This window comes from Colossoma macropomum, unplaced genomic scaffold (genome assembly GCF_904425465.1).
Source record: "Colossoma macropomum unplaced genomic scaffold, Colossoma_macropomum, whole genome shotgun sequence".
Classification (NCBI taxonomy): Eukaryota; Metazoa; Chordata; class Actinopteri; order Characiformes; family Serrasalmidae; genus Colossoma; species Colossoma macropomum.
In genome coordinates, this window is record NW_023494792.1 from 44,923,716 (window position 1) to 44,945,915 (window position 22,200).

General features: G+C 37.6%; 1 protein-coding gene across 1 annotated transcript in view; it reads right to left on the reverse strand.

Moving 5' to 3' along the window:
* Positions 1-6,165: 6,165 nt before the first annotated feature.
* The window catches only part of b4galnt3a (beta-1,4-N-acetyl-galactosaminyl transferase 3a), a 31,342-nt gene continuing 15,307 nt past the window's right edge, over positions 6,166-22,200 (reverse strand). Inside the window, exons 14-20 of the mRNA XM_036577323.1 lie at positions 20,960-21,143; positions 20,614-20,852; positions 19,289-19,442; positions 19,081-19,153; positions 18,781-18,934; positions 7,968-8,094; positions 6,166-6,526 (exon numbers count right to left, since the gene is read on the reverse strand). Of these exons, the coding sequence (XP_036433216.1) occupies positions 6,436-6,526; positions 7,968-8,094; positions 18,781-18,934; positions 19,081-19,153; positions 19,289-19,442; positions 20,614-20,852; positions 20,960-21,143 (1,022 nt within the window). The 3' untranslated portion in view covers positions 6,166-6,435. The remainder of the gene's footprint in view (positions 6,527-7,967; positions 8,095-18,780; positions 18,935-19,080; positions 19,154-19,288; positions 19,443-20,613; positions 20,853-20,959; positions 21,144-22,200) is intronic.

The window sequence follows — 22,200 nt, forward strand, 5'->3', positions numbered from 1 at the left end:
ACATTTAACATTCAAACTCAGAGTTCTTATCAGAGGTGATTGCAAAAACATACTGCAGCAACCTGCTACTGGCTGGCATTGGCCTCTAGAAGCTCGTGAGGCTTGGAGGATCATGGTAGGTGCCACGCCCTCCAGAAAAAGGCACTTCTTGTTGTTAATGTTGTCTAGTAGTATAGAGCAGAGGCTGTCAACATGTGGCTCTTTTACTGCCCTGATGCGGCTCAACAGCAGAATAAGATTTTTAGGTAAATTAAAATAATCCACCTTTGCAGTAAAAGAAAATGGTCTGAAATGCTGGAGTTAATGTATAACTGCTAATTACCAAACTTTAACCCTGAAGGTTGGCATGCAGACCGCTGGTCACATAGCAACACGGGCAAAGATGAAGATTTTGTAATAATTTTGAGACAAATGGACTCATTTGCTTTATAAGCACTCCAGCTCGTTTCCTGATACGTTTAATCTGCAACGAGAAACATTGTCACAGCCAAGATGGTAAAATGGACATAAAGTATTGTGGCTCCCAAGGTGGGTTGATTTTTGCTGCAAGGACAAAATAGCTCTTTGGGTTGCCAACCCCTGGTACAGGGTGTATATATGTGTTATTTGTGTTACTCTGTGTAGCGGCATGTGTGTTTTGTGTGTGTGTGCTGGGGGAGGTACTATCAGGGTAAAGCCTGTGGCTGGTGGTGACCTTCCTTGCGATTTCGTGCTTTGTATGTGTCTTTCTGCCCTGATGTTTACGAAAGAGCACTTGTCAGGGTGGAATCATGGCCTCCCCCTGTCCGTGCTGACACTACTTTACTGTTTAAGAGTCAACAATGCCACCCAGCAAAGTCCACAAACGTTTTAAATTAATCATGTTTTATAATAAGTTAAAGTCATGAAAAACTGTTTGTGGATCAGCAGATGTGAGACTGTGAATACCAAATGAAAGTAAAGATAAGCTCTATATCATAGAATTGAGGTCATACACTATGTGCTCTTGTAGTTAGAACCAGACTCCATAAGCTGCTTGAGAATTAAACATTTCACATCAAACCTCTCTGAATGAATTTGGTTATATTTTGACAATGTAATTATGTGGAAATTTTGGAAAATCCCCTTTAATGTAATTTGTAACATATGTTATTTAGAAGCTGATGGGGAAAACAAGGCTGGTTTGTTTTTCCAGTCTATATATGCGGATATAGAGAGTACAGCACATTCTTCCTCATCTGTAATAAGAAACACATGAAAACATATCACTAACATGGAACAAACATATATGCTTATTGTAGCATCTGTTCAGAAGAAGATGTGGAGTCTGCCATTTTCACACACACACACACACACACACACACACACACACACACACACACACACACACACACCCCCACATTTTCTAAGCTGCTTATCATGTGTTGCAGGGGTTACTGGAGGCTATCCCAGGGGTCATTGGGTGGAAGCTAGGAAACACCCTAGACAGGTTCTGCCATTTTCACTCAGAACATTTCTCTTTGAGACAAGAGACAGAGAGAGGAACTAAACGCATGATTTAACACACCCAACACCTACTCACGCACACCTGATTCAATCTTATCAGTTACTTACATGCTTTTTTTGGTGAGTTAGAGCAAAGAAATCACCAAACTGAAAAAGATTCATGCTGACTTTAATCTTATTTTGCAAAGTGTAGTAAGAATTGTCAAATTCTGAAGGGTCATAAAATACTTTACTTCCAGCATTAGTTTCTGAGAACTCCATGTGCATGGCTTGTTTAACTTAAACACTGAAGTAACATTTAGCTGGATTGGTTAAACAGTGAAGCTTTCAAAATATTTTCTTTTACTCTTTATGTTTAACTTCAGAATTAAAAGTAGGCATGAAGTGTACCCTGTTTTAATTACTCATTTATTTTGATTTGGCTTTGCTCTGATACTAGGCAGACCACCAAAATGACCCCATTTAAGATTCCATGAGCTCTTTAAACACAGTTCAGTAATACTTTACTGTAGACTATGTTCATAAGGCTACATGTCAATTCCATAATCCTTTCATGACTTTTGATATAATGTTGCTGTTGGAAAAAAAAACTCATTCCAATTTTTTCGCTTTTTAGTTTTTCACATAATTTGAAAATGCCTGATGCTCTTTATATTGTATGTAAATTTCATGATAAATGGACCAAAAGAAAAGGCCTAAAGTTACTTGGAATAATGTCTGGTTCCACTGACTTACATTAAAAGTAAAGTATGTGTTTTTTTATATTTCTTCTGTAAAGTTGTCACTTTGGAGACACAAGTTTTTGTTCTGACAGCAGCGATAAACAACCATAAAGCCTTCTTCCAATAAGCTACAGTTGTCATGAAGGTTGCTTTTGTTAAGTTGACATAACATCTATGCCAAGTGACATAGGATTTTGCTGACATCGGTTTTTGTCATAATGGTTTGTGGGATGAAATGACATTGCATGTTATGACAACTTACTTTGTAGCTCAGTGTATTTTTGGTATGTCAAACAAATAATGTTGATTATTTAACCCAATTCCAGTGAAGTTGGGACATTATGTGAAAGCTGATAAAAACAGAAGTGATTAGTAAATTTCTTCTGACCTCTATTAAAATGGTACAAAAATATTTTGACCTTACAAACTTAAACTTTTTTGGAAATATATGCTCAATTTCAAATTTGATTTTCTTTACAGAAAATATTACCTGTTGTCCTTATCAAATAATTTAAAAGTGAAATATGAACTGAAAGAAGAACAACACCATATTTCTTAAAACATTTAGAAGACTACATCCTTCTTTCTCTCTGAAGAACTGAGAAGTGCTAGATTCTGTCAGAGTGGGTCATCATTGGCACAGTCAGCATTCAGCTGGTGGATTATCCTCACTTCCCTTGTCTTCTTTACCTTACTGCTTAAGATTAGTGTATAAGAGATCTGCACTCTCAAATGTTTCAAGGCAACCATGCACCAATGCACATCCATCCACTGTTGACTGCTATACAAAATGTGCTGTGTATAGACTTTGGATATGCAACCCCAACATGTCTTCTCTTCATTAGGGCTCACAACTGTACAGGAGCTTGCTTGGAGTGACAGTTTTGATCCATTTTATAATTGCCATTTGTGCCTCATTGTCTACTATTTAATCAAAACGACCCTATTTTTTTCCCCATCAGAACACAACCAACCTCCAGTGGTTCTCAACCTGGTAGGTGCGAAATAAGGAGGAGTTGCATGATGGTTGTATACATATAAAACCTAGTTTTTTTCTTTTTGTTAATAACTCTATTATTTTTTTCACAATATAACACATACACAAACACAGAGACATGCACAAAAATACAATGTAACAAAAAATAAAGGGGAGAGAATAAAGAAAAACACCACATATCACACAATGTGTCATAACAATGAGACGATAAATAAATAGATAAACGTATTACACAGTTGCAAAAAGACATAATATAAGGGCTTTGCCAAAACATATGAATATAATCCCCAACACAGCCTGACTTGCAACTATTAGGATTTTTGTCTCTGGACAGATTCATCACTACATGGTGTTACACAACCCATATGAGTTAACTTGAAATCAACTGATTTATTGATGACATATTTTTGGTTGAGATGTAATATTATCACAATCAGGATTCCATGGTAATTTGTGGCATTTTGTTATTCAGTGGTTGGCATTATAATGACTAGTCCAGTATCTTCAGGGAAGTGGCTGTAGGACTAGATAATAATTGCAATAAGTGCTTACAAGACATGAATCTCATTTTTCTGTTATTAGTAGTCAACTCAAACTAACTCAAGCTTAAATGTGTAGACTTCCCTGAAACAAGAGATGACTAGATGTTTTTGACTTTGTGTCATTACATTTGTTATATTTGATCATTTGTATTACATTTGAATTCTATGCCTTATTGCTCAGAAATATTATGTCTGGAGGAGGCAGTTCAAACAATACATGGGATGAGATGCAAATGGGTATTGCTGTAACATATTCACTATTGTTACAATGTGTTTTTCTTTCAACACACTTACTTAACCTTTATTGTTCCTGATTGACCCTTATTGTCCTGGAATGCAGATGTAGTATATATATTACGATGTTTTGTTTAACCAACCCTAAACATTATTACTGACAGAAAATAAACATGTAAATCTGCGTTTCCACTGAGACAGGTGAAAATAGAAAACTTTAATTCAGCATTGTATCCTGGTATCCTAAAAAATAATAAGAATAAAAATAAAAAATTAAAATTTGGCAACCTGGTGGAAAGTGCATATGAAAGCTAACGAAGGCAGTATCAAGTATGCTGTTCACTATCAAAACTGTTCTATGACTGAACGTCAGCCTGCCCAACCAGGCAAGTGCTCTTTAAATCTGCTGTCCCAACATATTGTCTTTCTTGCCCCAGGCAATCAGGCAACTGTTAATGCTGAACCCTGATACTCAGTGACCACAGTGATTTTTTTCTCTGAATATTTTTTTATTACAAATGTAATGTTACAAGTATTAATATGTTTAGGCACATATTTGCAAATATATAACATTCTTGGCTGTAATGTTTCACTTTTCCTGCTAGAAATTTACACACATGAAATTCAGAGCAGAATGACCATCAGACTTTGAGCATATGAATTCATATGTCAGTTGACATATGCACTGAAGTCTATTAATAGCTGAAGACTATTGGTAGGGCTGAACATGTTATACAGCAGGGATAAAAAAGTATGTTGCATCAGTACTCATCAAACACAAGTGTGTACTTGGGTCCCTTCCTGGGAATGATGCACTAGCACACTCTCGTGAGACAGAGTGCAAGCAATTTTAGCTAGTGGCCTCCAGCACCTCAACTATAACCAAAGCAAACATTGGAATAACTAATCTTTATCGTACCTCTTCGATCAGCCAATTCATACATGTGCTGGAAGCACTCGAAGATTTCATTGACCAATTCTACCATCGCAATGTCAGCATCGATAAAGACAAAAATGAAAGAAAGAACAAAGGCATGAAAAACCCAACTCCCTTACTGCAGAGACCATGTCCACCTAGCTCACCTGGTGTCTCAGAAGATCAGGTCACATCCTTGTTACGTACAGGCATGAATTACATTCTGTAAACTGTTTGGTCTTGATGCAAGAATCTCACTAATAGAAGTCCTCCATAAATAATTTAAAATGCTCCGTCAAAGCCCACAGTACAGCCAGGAGCAAATCACATCACTAACTAATGCAAATTAAACACTACAACAACCAACACAACAACTATCATCCAATACAAAAGAAAAAAAAAAAGACAATACTTGAACTTCAAGCATGAAATATGAGAAACATCATATTCTCAGGTATCCCAGAAAATACAACTGATAATCCTGAAAACACAGTAGAGGACTTAATGGTCTATCTATCTAACTATGACATTACCAACTAGACAATCGGAAGAACGCCTATCGATTACTCACAAGGCCGATTTCTGAATTCAGATATGTAAGAATGATTCTCTCAGGACCACCAGCACTAACACACTGCAGATAGCTACATCCATGCCATCCAGCACTGCTTAGCTATCAGACACTTCTGGTAAGTGTTATTAATCCCCCATCACTCTCGTTAAATGCTCATATCCCCTCTCCAACACTCTTCTGCTTGGAGACACATCAGTAATCAGTTTAACTGATGTAAAGATTAGAGCAATCTATGAAGCAATCATTGCCAAGAAGGCCGTCCCCATGAACTGGAAATCAAAACATTTCATTAGCCTTATACACTGTAAAAACTTGCTACTGGCTCACATATTAATGGAAAAACTACCTGTGTCCCTCAAAAACAAAACCTCCCAGTTCGACTTAACCTGGACACTTCTTATAACCATTTATCAGAATCAGTATTACAATAATTAAATACAACTAAACTTGATCCTAAAAACCATACCACACACTCTGTAAGTTACAAATAACCCCCCCTCCTTCTTTTCATCATTAAAATGCACACGCATACCTACACACATACCAAATGATTGATCAATAACATCATATTTGAATTTTTGTACATGTACTTGTGTTTTCTGAAGAGCTTATTTACTAAACATTCCTGTTGATTCTTCTGTGTGGTTTTGTTTATATTATTTTTATTTTTTATTTTTATCATTTGTTTTTTTTTCCTTCTGTATCATATATATCCTCTCTCTATACAGGAGAGCGTTAATAATTTTGTGAACTATGCCTTATAGTTAAAATAAAAAAAAAAAATCATCCTGTGAAGGGGGAGGTGGTGGGGTAAAAAAGGCATTTATAAAACTTACATTTTCACAGAAGACAAGGAAAAGTAGAAAAAGTAGGGAGGAAGAAAGAATAAATAAAAGAAAAGCACTGTCCATAATTCATAAGACGACTTCCTTGAGCAGGAAGCGTAAGCAACGTCCATCATTCAACTAGTTGTTCCACATTCCCCGCTTTGAATGGTGGTGGTGTAAAAAATTCCTCAGATTTAGTCGCTCCACCTCCAGCTTGTTCTCTAGGATTCTAACAGACAGATGAGGCATTGACATTGATTGTTTTGTTTTCATTTGATATTATTTATTTATTTATTGTGAGGGGGATCTTTAATGGTGTACCCCACAATTTTTGAAGCGCACTGATTAAAAAAAACTGCAAATGTTAATGCACAGTTTCTTTCTATTTGATTAATTTAAATACAAAATACAAAAAATAAATAAAACTGTGATTATGGCGTGTGCAAAAGTTTGGACGTCCTACTAAGTCATCCTAATTGAGACAGCTTGTACGGGTTTTCGTAACTAGCTAGGGTTTTCCCCTTCTTGTTTTAGGAATTTCCCCCAACTTTTTCACTTCCTGTTCTGTGACATTCTTTGGATCAACCTACTGATTTTCAGTAAGGGACTATGTGGGTCATTTCAACAGCATCGTTTCTAGGTTTCAGGGTGGATTTTTAGGTATGTTTAAGATCACTGTCTTTTTCTAGAAGCCAGCCTCTTTTCAATTTCGGTGTCTTGACTGTCACATTTACTCCCAAGATTTTGTGAAACCAATTATTCCATCTACTCATGCAAAGTTACCTATGCCACTGCCTGCCGCACAACCACAAAGTGTATTAGATCCACCCCTGTTGACTTTTGTGATGAGGTCGTAGATAAGGTTGGATGATGTTGGCCCACCACTCTTGTGTCAACTAAATCTTTTTGCAGATACCTTTCTGACCTGCATGCAGTTCTACCTGAGAGTTTTCTTGTTTTTTTTCCAGATCTTGCTTTGACTTTCACAGTTCCCCTTAACTGCCATTTCTTTTTTCTCTCTTTCCAGTCCTTTTTATTATAGCAACCAAAGAGTGTACAGAGTATGACGGTATGATGTGCAATGCATTGTGAAGACAGTTGTAAATAGAAATAGAAATCAACAATTTCGATAGGAAACAACAGTAATAATAGCTGCAGTCAATAATTATCAACATTAATACTCAGAGTAGCACAAAAGTACAATGAGACAGTGCCACTCATTATTAGCTATTCCATTTCAACACTGTAGCACATTTCTGAAAGCAGCTTTGGCGTAATCTAAGAACACGCCCGAAATGTCTTTATCTTTTTATTCTCCAAGCAAGTCTTTCAAGGGGAAGGATGATAGTTTTTTGCAGCCTCCCCTGCTGCTTCAACTAGCTCTATTTTCAGATAAACAAGCACAATTACAAGGTTTAAAGAGTCAGAGAATTTAGCTTACAATTCTTAACAACTATTTTTGACCCTCCTAACAAGTCACTTAAGTCCTAATGATTTAATTAAGTTCTTAGACTTTACAACTTTTGCACATGCCACAATTACTATGGTATTAATTAAATATGATGAGCTCTATTTAACATTTACAACATCAATCAATCGATACATAAATACGCATGGCACAATAAACGAGCGATCCTTAAAGTTTCTCTGATAGGCTTGTCTCATCTTACCTGTCAAGCAACTCCCAGTCCTCTCCTCCCCACTTGTCTTTGAAGTCTTTAGTATTCATACCACCAATTCGGTCCATATCTGACTTATAGATTCCTATGAGACCATAACCATCAATTTCCCAGAAACCTGTCATAGATAACAAAGGTGAAGTTTAAACAGAATTCTTGAAGGCTTGCCATAAGTGATGTTTACAGACAAACTGACAAACTGTGTGCAGTACAGGTGCTCCTCAAATTTTGTGATGATGTGTCATCACACCAGCTTTCCTGCTTCAAAGGTCAACCTGATTTTTTTAAGTAAGACATTTTCCTAGATCAACATCCCTTTGTGGTTCCTGTAATAACATTTATTTTAATCCATATGAGCCATTTCATGTAACTGTGTGTGCCTGCTACTCCTCACTGAGCCACTTTAAATTACTCCCAGAACGCACCAGTCGGCTTCTGCATTTTAACTCACAAAACTAAGCAGATTTGCTTTAGCAGATTGTTGAAAATATTAAAACTATAATCATATTCAGCTGCAGTCGACCAAAGGAGCACTATTAGTAGATTGTATACATAGCTAGCTAGCGTGAGCTTAGTATTTATGAAAAAAAAATGTCATTTTGCAGAAAGAGAGTGCTCTAAAGCTCACTGCAGTTCCTAGAAATGATAGAAATTATCCCTGATTCATTGAAAATATTGAAGCCGCATGTCTTTAATCATTCATTTAAATAAAGACTCTTGGTAGTTTCAGCTAACATTATATAGCTGGCTAGGGAGAATGTTAGTTATGCCAGTGAGTTAGCTGACCCAGGACCATCATCACCATACCAACTCTGTATATGCTGCTTCAGGACCATCACTGCCATGTTAATTGTAAGTGCAAGTAATAATTATAACAAATATTTCCAGGATCAACCCGAAACTGATGCTTATCAAGTTAACCTACCTAGCATGCTACCTAGTCTAGCTAATGTTAGTAAGTCAAAGAAAAATCCATATGCTGGTCAACCAGCCTTAAGAACCATTTGACTACACCCAGATAGCATGCATGTGTAGCCCTTTAACATTTATAACTCTAGGTGGAAGGACAGATAGGAGTAAAAAAAAAACAGAGCTTTGTGTTAAAATTGTGTTCTTGTCATATAAATGAGAAAAATGCAGTATTAAGTTCACGTTCTATCATGAGTAAAATGAATAAATAAACAGGGGGTGATAAAATGTTTGTAATTTTGCATTATGTACAGTTGTATTTGAACATTTATTTGATGGTATTTTTTGAAAAGATATTGAGCCTAATACAAGTTTTTGCTTAAATGGGAGTTTTTCAGTTCTGGTGTTTCCGGTGAAAGGGGGCGGGGGGCTAAAAAGTTTGCAGGAGAGAGACTGCTTTTTTGGGGAGGAGAAGAGAGAAGGTGGGCAGAGGGGAGAACTAAACTTGGGAGATGAAAAGCCTGTGAAAAAGAGCCTTTGTGCGATAATTTTGAACCAGAAGAGAAGAGAAGGGCTGATGCCGTGTATGTCTGTGATGGCTGGATCTGAACTGAATCGTGCTCTCTGCTAACCAGTAGCCATAGCAACTCGGCCGGAGGACGGAGAGACTACTGGGACTGACGGACGCTGGACCAGTGCTGTTAAAGTGGACATGCTGATACCATCCTGGTCGGAACTAAGTGCTTTTGTGCCTTTTTCTTTGGTTTGTCTCCCATTAGAAAGCGCCATTTTGATGCTCATTCTGCCGGCTGACCTGTATGTAACCTCGGACCGAGTGTGTTTTTCTCTCTGAGCTCCAACGCGCGCCAACAGAGGGCAGCTCCCTAAACTTTCAGACTTGGGTTTTATAATGTCTTTTTTTTCTTTCTGAAACAAACTAAGTGCCCTGTTAAACCATTGTTTAAACCTGTGGGGAAGGCTGTTGGTTAAATTTAAGTCAAAGTCCCCTAACTACAAAAAATGATTTCTAGTTTAAGTGAAAGACTAACTAATAATTCAAATACCAGATCAAAAGGAAATGAAAATTGTGTTTCACACATATATAAATTGTGGTTTTATTGTCCCAGCAAATTTTCATGTATTTATGCAGTTCATGGAAGGTTATAAGTGCATATCCAACACCTGTATTAGGAGGTAATGCTCGTGTAGGGTGCAGGTGTTAAACAGAATTGCCCTAATCACTATAAGCAGTTTCGCAGCATGCAGTGTATTCTCGTATCCCATTTTGGAAAGTTGGAGTGTGATTGGATGCTATGAGAGGAAGTAGAATAAAAGTAAAGTATCTGTGCATGGGAGATTTGAGTAGCTTTAAGTGACTAGCTACATTTCTGAACCTCCAGGGAGATATCACCCTAGCAAATAAGCCAGTTGGATTTCTATATTTGTAGGACCCACCCTGTACCTCCCATGCTACTAGTTCAGGGTTAAATGTTAAACACCTTTAGGCCCTTGTTGTTCAGTTAAGTACCTGGTGGGGGCACTACACATAAATCAGTCTGCTGGCTTGATGGTCAGCAAACTATTGATTGTTTGCCACTACTGGTCCACCTTCAGACTATTCAGATTAGTGTCCTGCCTACAAAGTCTAATAAGTTTTTAATCTCCTCAAACAAATTTTAAATGCACATTTTACCATTGAGTACAAAGCCAGTGTGCTGCCAGCTTTGCTGTCACCAGGCCAACAGTGGCCTACTATCCTTTTTCTATCTGGGGTATAAGGTGTGTAATGTTAACGGCTGTGGCCCATTTTTGGCACACAGTTATGGCTGAGTGCCCACTTTGGTTCCTGGCCCAGATGAGGCCCTGAGGATGCAACACTCATTTACTGCAGAGCTTGCAAAATATTAGTAATCTTTCCTCTTTATAATCAACACGTCAAAAGCCATTTCAGAATGAAAACTCCATGTGAATTTTGGTTAAATAAATAAAAAAAACAGTAAATAAATAAATAAAAAATCTTTGTTATATATCTGTCTTGAGTCAAAGTTCATAAATACATTTTAAAAATACATTTTTACATGTTTGCACTTGAGTTTTAAACCATAGTGGGTGAAAAATTCTTGAGTGAATAGGAGAGGCCACTGAAATACATGCTAAATATGACATCTTCCATCAAGCACTGTTTAAGTAGGTTTAGAATACACTTTTTCAGACATTTCGTTTTACATCAGAGAAGACAAAAATGTCTGAAAAATTATACTTAAGCGGTCTGTGGAATGAAAACAGTTGTGTATGTCCCTGATAGGTGTCAACCCATTCGGTGCGCCTTTATCAGAGTTGGGATAGCTACTGAAAAATTAGTAGTTAGCTACTTTGTAGCTACTTTCCCAAAATGTGTAGCTAGCTACAATTTAGCTACTTTTCCAGAAAAAGTAGTGGCTACTTTTTAGCTACTTTTTGCAAAGTAGTGCACTACTTTTTAGCTTCTTTTAGAGCACGATTCTCAGAGTGTTTGTGAATCTCCACCTTACACACCAAACAAGCCCAACTGATAGTGTGAACAAGACACTGCATTTAATCATGTGCCAGAAAGAAACATGGCGCAGCAGTACAATCTGGCACCTCAGGCACCATTTAAGGTGGAACGGGACAATTTTAACAAGAAGCTGGTGAATGAGAAGCGACTTCAGCCTCAAAAGTCGAACATTGAGAGTCATTATACAAGAAACTCGCGGAAACGTTTCCTAACTGAGGTGTGAGACAAGCAGCTACAGCTGACCTAAAGCTTAAAGCAGAGTAGAGTAAGTCTGAGTTTTCATGTATATTTTTTATCTACTAGTTATTATATACTAGTATATTAGCACATACTGAGACATATTTACAGCCAAGATGGTAAAACAGACCTTAAATGTTGTTGCTCCCAAGGTGTTTTCATTGAAAGGACAAAACGGCTCTTCTTAACATTTGCGTTGCCGACCGCTGAGCTAAGCCAACTAGCAAGGGGTGATTTGCGCATGACCATTTGCTCTGACTGTCCACGGCTCAAGGCCTCATCAGACTTCTTGCGGAGACAACGTTTGCCTGGCTTCAGCAAACAATATGATGTAATTGCGGAGAAAACAAACAACCGCAGACGTCGCACGGGGGCTTCGTTTGCCCTGTCACGCACATGGCAGCTGAGCTAACTCCGTGGACGAAGACACTATGCTGCAAAGCCTCTCATTGGTCAGTAAAAAAGTGGCGTGCCATGAAACAAAGATGGACAACTTTGAGGAGCTTCAACTTTGGCAGACACACTAATATTTCACTGTAAAACAGGCAGCACCAAAACATACAGGTTATCTTATATTTAGGTTCACAAAAGGACGAGGCTGACGTTGACTTTCTATTCACCAGCTTCTTGTTCAAATTTTCCCGCTCCACCTTAAATAGTGGTAGTATTCTGAACTCAAACATCACCATAGTTAGAACAGTGAAAAAATTGTGAAACTTATCATACTTACTATAGAACGCGGTCGTTAACACCACCCCAGTTAATGACCGCGTTCTATGGCTCACATTTTGCACGGATTGTCTGAAGCCCGTAGCGAAATTGTAGCACAAATTTTTGCTATAGCTACCCAAAAATTTGGAGCTACATTTCAGAAAACTGTAGCAGCTACAGCTATTAGCTACAAAAATCTGTAGTTAGCTACAAAAAGTAGCGCTACTCGACCATCCCTGGCCTTTATAAAATACATACACGCATGAGATCAAACCAACTGTGTATGAGACACTGTTTTGTCGTTTAACTTGATGAAAAGTTACGTTTTCTGATTCTGTTTGCAATAATTAGTATGTAAAAAGTAAACAGATACAAAACTGGATAAACTGCTGTCATCCTACAATATGTTGAACAACCCTTTTTGGGTTGTACACTGGATCCCACTTTGGCAAGAGGTGGGTTTCTAAACCCACATATAGTGGTAGTAACCTATAAAGTTATACAGAGACTTTTAACTTCAACTTTTAACATCATGAGCTTAGGTGGGTATATTATAATCATAATACTTTGTTTTGCATACATTCATTTTCACCAGTGCAGAATCCTTTTAACAAAAGCAAAAAGATATTTAGAAAGTAGTCAGATTGTTTATTGTGCATCACAATTATACATGTTTTCAAATCACAAAAAATATTAATACACAAAACAGAAATGTTTTGGTCTGTTGTAGATTAACCTTAGACAATGGCTAGTAAATACACATGTTAAAACAAACAATATTGTTTACTGAAAGATTAGCACAGGCTTAATTTAGGTAATATAGTAAAAGTAATGTGTTTTTTTTTGTTAATTACATAATCTATAGTAATATATCATCAGTAACATAAGTTTTCAAAATACTTGTTTTAAAGTAAAAACGTACCACATACAAACATTCCTAAAATTCTACAAAAGCCAAAACCCGTCCACTTCCTGATGCCTGAGGAAAGAACTGACTTACCTCTTTAACAGATTTCCAGACAGTTTTAGTGTCAAAGTGTACAACAACCCCCTTTACCTGCCAATCTGGAATAACACCACAATGAGCATTTCTGTCAGTTCCCCTCTGCAGACTGAATGTGCTCTGTCACTTTGGAAGTTGTAGCTGTAGGCAGTCACAGAACTCCAGTAACAGCTCGTCTGAAATAGATGAGTTTTACTTTAGAAACTGAATAAAGAGGCAAGAACTCCACAACTGCAAGATCTGTAAACAACAAGAAAAGTTTTGTTCTAACAAACATTTAGAAACCGATACTCAAAATTCAGCTACTTACAAGTCGAACTAATGTAAAGCACTTCCTACAATGAACCCTCATATGAACCAGGAGAGATTGCCTCAGTTTAACAACCACAGCACCCGTATTTAAACTGTTTCCTAGTTCTACTGATTTACACAGAAGGGTGATGTGTGTACAGATGAGTGGACATGCAACTACTGTTACAAACGTGCTAGCTCTGAGCTAAAGTGCTAACCACAAACTAACACGCATCATTATGACATAACACTTGAAAAGCACGGGCTAGCCTAGCGTTATTCCTTTTAAATGCTCTGAGCAGTTAGCTAACGTTAGCTCGCGGTTAGCACTTTAGCTCCGAGCTAGCGCGTTAGCTCCGGTTAGCACTTTAGCTCTGACCTAGCACCTTAGCTCCGGTTAGCGCTTTAGCTCTGACCTAGCACGTTAGCTACGGTTAGCACTTTAGCTCCGAGCTAACAGGCTTAAGGTAAGATAATGTTAGCTAGCTTACTACTCTGACTATTTAAAAGGGATAAGTTAACATTAGCAATAACGAATTAGCAATTAAGGATAACAACTAAACCTTGAGCAGAAAGCCGTTTCATTAACCTAGCTAGCATGTGCTTTTCAAGTGTTATGCTAGCTATAGTGGTATTATTAGCTATAGTTATAACTTTATTTTCCATACTGCAACCTTAATAATTTTAAATAGTTAATCTCACTGAACTAATCTTACAAATCACAAATTAGGTTAATGTATGTAAATATTACTTACCTTTTTAAAGCCTTCTTCCATTTGTCTTCTCTTCAAAACCAAGCTGCTGGCTTGTCCATTTAAAATGATGAACTTGAGCGGAAAAATTTGTTAAATGAGGGTTTTAACCCTTAAACGATGAGTGTCGGCTGTTTTGTGTAACTTCAGTAATGGACTGTTTATAACATGCCAGACTTAGGCCAAAGGTACTGAGGCGTAAATCAACCGAGCGCTGATCTGCCGCAGCATAAAGGTGTGGCCCTCTTCCTTCACTCACATTGCTGGGGCACGCCATTAATGCCAGATTTGGCTCTTAATGTAGAGTAAAAACTATACACAGCTGTCCAGCATCTGGCCCAGTTATGGCCCACATGCCTAATATCTATAGGGAAGTCAACTAACACTCGCGTGTTAGCCAAAATCGTCCCAAAACTGTCTGTTATCTGGCTGGGAGATTAATGACATGTCAGACTTGGGCCAAAAGTACTGAGGTGTAAATCAACCAAGCACGAATCTGCAGCAACTTAATTGTGCTGTGGCCCTCTTTCTTCATCCACATTGTTGGGTCACAACATTCATGCCAGAATTGGCCCCTTAAACTAGGATATGAGCCAAAATCATAAACAGCTGTCCAGCATCTGGCCCAGTTGTGGCCCACATGCTAAATGTGTGTCAGGAAGTCAACCAACACCCACAGATGTGAGCCAGAATTGGCTCTGTCTACTCTCCTTTCACGAAGTTCAACTGGATGACCAGCTTTCTAACTTGACCATTACCATGACCATAAAAGACCATCTTAGATAATCTGAAACCAGCTACCGACACAAGCTGGTCTTAATGGGATTTTTCAGCAGGGTAAGAACTATACATCATTCTACATCAACTTAAAAACAAAACTCTTGAGCGACTTGGTCCTGCCTTAAAAAAATGACTTCTGAATTGTAATTAAAGTACTGTCATGTTTCACCTCCCACTGCTACCACCCTTACCTATGATCAAGCAAATACACTCAGCTAGCTTAGAGACTCCCTCATGGTACAGAAGGAACATGTGCTATGATTTCCAATTCACATTGACTTTAAATAGCTTACTGCATCAAAGTATAGTAAATGTTTCAATATTGTCAGCTAATAAACAGTTTTGTTCTATTTTATGACTTTCAGTGCAGAACAGGGTTATTATTGATAAAAACTAAACAATGAATGAAAAAATATACTTATAAACTGTGATTAAAAAATAAAAATCACAGGTTTCAGAACCACTGAACCACATAAATGTCCCTTGAAACAGGAACGAGAACTAAATAGTATTACGGAAAAAAATGTTTTTGTATTTTCAGTGCATGTCTTAGCATAGCTAAGCACAGTCTATTTTTATGCTAATTAGGCATAGCAAAACTCATCATAAGAAAATGGCAGATCCAAATTTCCATGCAATTTATACCTCGATTTCTGACTAAATATTCCCAATAATAGTAAAACCTAAACAAAAAACAAACTAAAACTGTTTTTGGTATACTAAACTAAAATTAAAACTTTAAATGCACTCTATACTGAAACGTAAAATCAAAATTCATTCATTCTTTTATGCATCCCATGTTTAAACTCAGAAATTCGTTGAGATAAAGGCCTAATTTACAATATAGTCGAGCAAAACAATAAGAATAAAAAAATCTAAGAAACTAGGTATTAGTAATGATAATAAGTTGAATAATAAAACAACCAAATTGGTTAAGTAATAGAACCTTAAAAGTAAATTAAACAATTAAAAACAAATGCATCAACTAAAACATGAAAATAAAAACTAAATAAAAAAAACCTAAAAAAGTTTCAAAATGAAGCATTGTCAAAAGCCTCAGGAAGGTGTAGTCAGTGCATACCAATGACATTCATTTGGCTGTGACGGTTCAAAGAAACAGTGTTCCTGGAACAACAAAAGGAAATGGAGCCACATCCTTTTGTTGTTCCTGGAACCATTGTTGTTCCTAGAATGTAATTTCTTCAGTCAAGAACATTGGGTCTCATTCACCAACAATTCTTAAGAAATTTCTTAGAACGCAGTTTTCACAAAGATTCTGTCATTCAGCAATGTTTCCATATCTGGGATTTGGTCTTAGATAAGAACAGAATCTATACACACTCAAGAGCACAAAAGTGTAAACAGTTCTCCAGTTTAAGAACTCGTCATGAATCTGATGTAGACTTTTTCTTAGGACCTTCCTCAAGAACAATTTCAAGAAAAACTTAAAGTTGTCCTTGAAAAAGCTCCTAAGAAAAAGTCTACACATAGTAAATGAGGCCCATTGTCCTAACTAAAGAAATGACGTTTACTCTCCATTTAACCACCCTGCTTATTGGTTGTCGCCTGCTACCCTACTGCCACAAACAGGTAGGGGCCACCACTGGGTGTTATAAACTTATTTCTATTATTTATTTGAAGATGAGAATAGCTGTGGGAGAAAGAATCAGTAGAAATGACGTCATAATAACATTCAAACTAAAAAATGTTAGCAGTCTTAGATAGTCACATTGGCCAGCTTAATCAGTTTCCAGGGTTGAGCAGTAACCAAGCGCTGCGCTGGTAGGGTGAGGAATATTATCAAGGACGTTTCTTATCCTAACCATGGACTTTTTACCCTCCTCCCATCATGCAGGCGTTACAGGAGCCTCCGCTCCCGGACCAGCAAGCTCAGGAAGAGCTTCTTCCTTGAGGCTGTGACCTCCACAATGCCACTTCAACTGCATCTTTGAACTCACTGCACTGTTACTGTAAATTTTGTGTTATTGCAATGTATTTGCACAGTCTATTACAGCACTATTCATATTTGCACAGTCAATCACTGTAATGTTTTTACTCTACATGCTTATCATTTTACACATGCTGCTCTCACGGTACGTACTACCTACATTTGCACTCTCTCCACTCACTCTGTATATATGTATATTATATTTATACTTGCATATCTATATTTATATGCGCTATATTTAAATGCGCTGTTAGGGTGAAATAAGATCCAGTGGTAATGGATGTCCATTATAAGCACATTATATATTCTTTAGTGATTTCATAACTTCAGTTTTGGTCTCGTGACGGGGGAGAGGGGGGCGTGAAAGACTGCAGGTCACGTAGCAACGAGGTTTCACCTGGCTAGTAGCGAACGAAAAAGGAAAAGAGAAAAAAAGACGAACATTTGGAGACGAATGGACTTATTCGCATTTATAAGCAGCGCACTTGGTTTCCTGGTATGTTAAATCTGCAACGAGAGACTGTCAAACACTAAGTAAAAAGTTGCGAAGATGAAGTCGCTTCTCTTTCTAATTTTCCCGTTCCACCTTAAATGGTGCCGCTTTTACATTCGGCGCCTCAGTCAGAATTTAAGGTGGAACGGGAAAGTTCATCAAGAAGCTGGAGAATGAGAAGCGACTTCAGCCTCGTAAAACAGCGGAACACTGAGAGACATTCAACTATTTTTGAGGAAAAGGTTTCTGGCGGAGATGGGAGGAAAGCGGCTATAGTTAAAGCTTAAAGCAGAGCGAAGTAAATCTGCGTTTTCGTTTATATTGTTTAGTCTATACTAGGACATTAACACACACTGAGACATACTGGACAGTAAATGTTGTGGCTCTCAAGGTGGTTTGACTTTGTTGAAAGGTCAAAATGGCTCTTCTTGTCATTTGTTTTGTGACTCCTGATCTAACCTGGCTTTTAATACAGAGGGAGCCGGTCGGATTTCTCGCTCATCCAGTTGTGTTTTTGTTATGTGCCGCCAGAGACTGTCCGGGCACTGCACTTACCCACTTCCAGTTCCACCTTTTGCGTTCTGTCAACATTACGTTATTAATTAAATATTTAGAAAATCGATTTTTGACATTTGTGAATCGATTCAGAATTGTTCACGTCTGCATCGCGATGCATCTAAGAATCGATTTTTTCCCGCACCCCTAGACAGAACTGAGATCTGCAGCGTTTTCCTGAAGATATCAGGTGTTTACCCTGATTTTCCCTACCACCACATTCTACAGCCACAGACTTATCTGATCTGATCTGATCAGGCAGTAAACATTTTATTCTCGTTTGATGCTCTGTAACATTTTACAGTTTGACTGGAAATAAAATCAAACTTTTGAAAACTTTAACCTTTAGTTTTAACTAACAATCTGAAACATAAAAAAATAGAGCGCAGTCTTGTGAATGGCAAATTTGGTTTCATTTTCACCATGGTTTCTTTCTTCAGTAGATTAAGGATGAGTGCAAAATGTTAATATGTGTAAATTATGCATTATTTGCAACTAAAACAATCAGCTTCCTTTTAGTTTTCATGTGAAAAAAAGAATTTGTCATTCATCTGTCCCTAACTGAACGTATGAGGTATTAGATCAGTACCTGAGGGATCATGTGCTGAGACTCCGCAGTCCAGTCTCATCAAAGCAGGGGCAAAAATCATTTTCCCTTGTACACAGTGTTTACGCACCATGTGAATTATTGATACTGGAAAATTGAGATGTAGGTCACACGTGAACAAAATGCTGTTCATGTCCTAAGAGGAGAAAAGAAAGGTGTACAACTAGTTAAAGACCAATCTAACACAAAATGTTAGTTAAAATGGAATCAGAGTACAAAACATTGTTTGACAAAGTTAGATTTATTGCAATATTAGAGAAAAAAAATGATACTGTACTGTACCTCAACAAGTTCAATTGCTGTTTGAACTGCTGTTGTTTTCAGGAAAGTTCCTTCCAGCCTCTTGTACTGGTAGCTGCAAGTATATAGTGGCAGAATTAGAAAATAAGCACATACATGCCACATGCCTCTTAAAACTAAATCTGACTGATTACTTTAATTAAAGATGTTCAGAGATAGAACATATTTACAGAATAAAAAGAAGTCGCACCTTGGTAGATCTGCCTTTTTCAGTGCCTTATGTATGTCAACATCTTCACTGCTGTAATCAATGATGATGACATTGAAGTTTTCATCTCTTGTTACTCTGTACACTTTCTCCATTTGTCTGATGAACTGAATGACCCATCTGCCCTGGTTTTTCACTGTTGGCATACAGATATGAAAATGGATGGATGGAACAAACAACAAATAAACAGTAGCTTAAAAAACTGGCTGCAGTATCCGTATTAAAACAGAAGTGCAAAGCTACTGTACTACACTGTAGACTACCCTTTCTTTAAATTTCTAAAGTCATTTATTTTTCAGCGTCAGGAAAAAAAGTCGAAAACATATATTTACCAGAAAATTACACAAAGCCTCAACAACTAAATATAATATCAAATATCAAACTAAAATGATTAAAAGATAGAAAAATGGGCTTCCTAACAGTCATGCCAGACCTGGCGGACCATCAGAACTAGAGAACTTGCACTAGAACAGGCATGTCAAACGGGGGACCTTCCAGGCCTTTAGCATTTAGAGATTAGCATTTAGCCTCATCTAACTCTCTGTATTCAGTTCATGAAGGCCTTGTCAATTAGCTGATGAGCTGAATCAAGTGTGTTAAATGAGGCTGTGTGCTGAAGTCTGCTGTGTTTTGGCCCACGAGGACTGGAGTCTGACACGTGTGCACTAGAATATTGCACATCTGTGATGTTGAGCAAAGTTTTATGGAGTCGAAGTGAGGTCTTTGGAGGTAGCAGTATAGGCCGACTGTATACAGCAATCATCAGTCAGGCATTGTGGAGGATCAGTGCAAGTTTAGGGATATATAACAACATCTAGAAGCAGAAAATGTAACCAGCTTCTAAGAATGAACTTTAAAAGTGTGGAAAAATATCCCTGCAGATTTCCAAAAACAATGAAAGCTGCATAAGGCCAAGGGTGGACACTCAATACTGAAAAATGTAATGTGATTTAGTTGTTGAAGCCTCTGTGTAACTTTCTGTTAAATATGTTTTCTGGTTTTTTTTTGTTTTTTTTTTTTCCTGAATGAATAACTTGCACTTAATGACCGGGAACTGAATAAATGAAAGGGTAGCCTCTGACTTTTTCACACTATTGTACTTCTAATTCAAACAGATGTTTAAAAAAATCATGCTGTGTTGTCCAGCCATCTGATTTGCAGTGAGCAACTATAAAAACAAAGCTGATTGAAGGCTGTTCCAGTATAACCACCATGCAGGAACCCCAACATACAGTACAGAATTATTAATGGAGTTCAGAAATACAACAAATAAATGCCAAATGTGTGCAAGATCCTAGAGATCTGACCTGGCAGAATGACATTGACTCTGGCTGCTGGGTTCCAGGAAAAGTCTTCTGGGCTACAGAGAGAAACTGGCTCTGGTGATTTTGGACTGTCCTCCTTATTTGTGGTTACATAAAAATAACGAGACAGCAGCATGTTCTGGCCTTGCCCGTCCTCCAGCTCCAGCTCCAGCAGGTAACGACCACCTGCATCACCATCCACCCTCTTCTCCACGTTCACTATATGCTTCAGGACTAATTCACTGCACACAAGGAGAACCAGTTTCAACTGTTTAAATGGTCTGTGTCACATCATAAGAAGTTTGAAAGTGAAAGAGGGTGTAAACTGAAAGGACACAAAACTATGTACCTGGTGTGCTCTGTTAACTGCAGTTTGTTCATGACAGTGTCAACTACAGACATCACGTCTTTTTCACTCAGTACAGCATTTCCAGCCCTCTTGCAAGTACCGGTGACAGCAGTGGGCTGATTTAAGTTGAAGTCCGTGGGATTTACATTGACGAGTCGCTCCCAGTTTGGATCAGGCTTTTCCTCTTGATTTGAGAGTTAGTGTTAGGCACCACAGTGAATTTATAAACAGTTGAAAATGACAAATAAGAGCACTTTATAAGGGCTAACTGATTACACACTTAACCCATAATAAGCATGTTCTAATATTAAAAATTTCTCAATTTATCGAAAGTGCAGTCAAAACTTTCAACTGATATTACATTTATGTTTGCAAATAGAAGATATTTTATGATTAGAAACGGGTGATGGTTGTATGTTCAGAAAAAAAAGCAAGTGTTTGTAATCAGCATCACTAGTCCTTACAGAAACCCTAGGGGTGAAATAAAGAAAATGGTCCCAAATGAGGACAAAGGACAGTATCTGAAGTTGAGTAATGGCCTGAAATCCCTAACTATGTGTTCTAATACCTTATGAAAGGGTGAACATGATTTCATCAAGTAGGACAAGTATAAGTAGGAGGATCTGGTCACTCTCAGTTGTTTTAAGACATTTTTCAAATGGTTTTACACTGTCTGTGATGGATGGTGGGTGGCTGTAGGTCTTGAAGGATTTACCAGTTTACCACAGCCCTTCAGATTCTCAGAAACAAAGTATGCATTTTTCGGCTGCATTTGAAAGATTATCAAAACGGGACAACTTTCACTGATGTGATAGCCAAGAAATGCAGTCTTTCTCAGCTACATCCTTAGCTTTGTGACATGGCTAATGACTGCTGCGAAACAGTGTAGAGACCATACATGTTTGACTTTTTGGTTTAGTTTATGCAGAGAGCCAGACATAGTCATAACATGATTAATGGTGTGCCGGCCATGCATAGTGTTAAACAGCACAGCAATGTTTAATGCAGAAACCTAATGCTAAGATAATGCTAATTTTAGGTAGCATCCTATGGGATGTTTAGTGTTATGTTAGTTCCAAGCTAATAATATTGTATGATCATTTTGTAGCAGCTCTGTATCTTAAACATAGGTATTCAAAGCTTCTTCAATGACATTCAGGTAACATGTTCTTTATATTGGATGTTGACGTTTGAAGAACAAGTTAAGCTTGAAAATAGTACAGAAGAGGGATGCAAAAAGA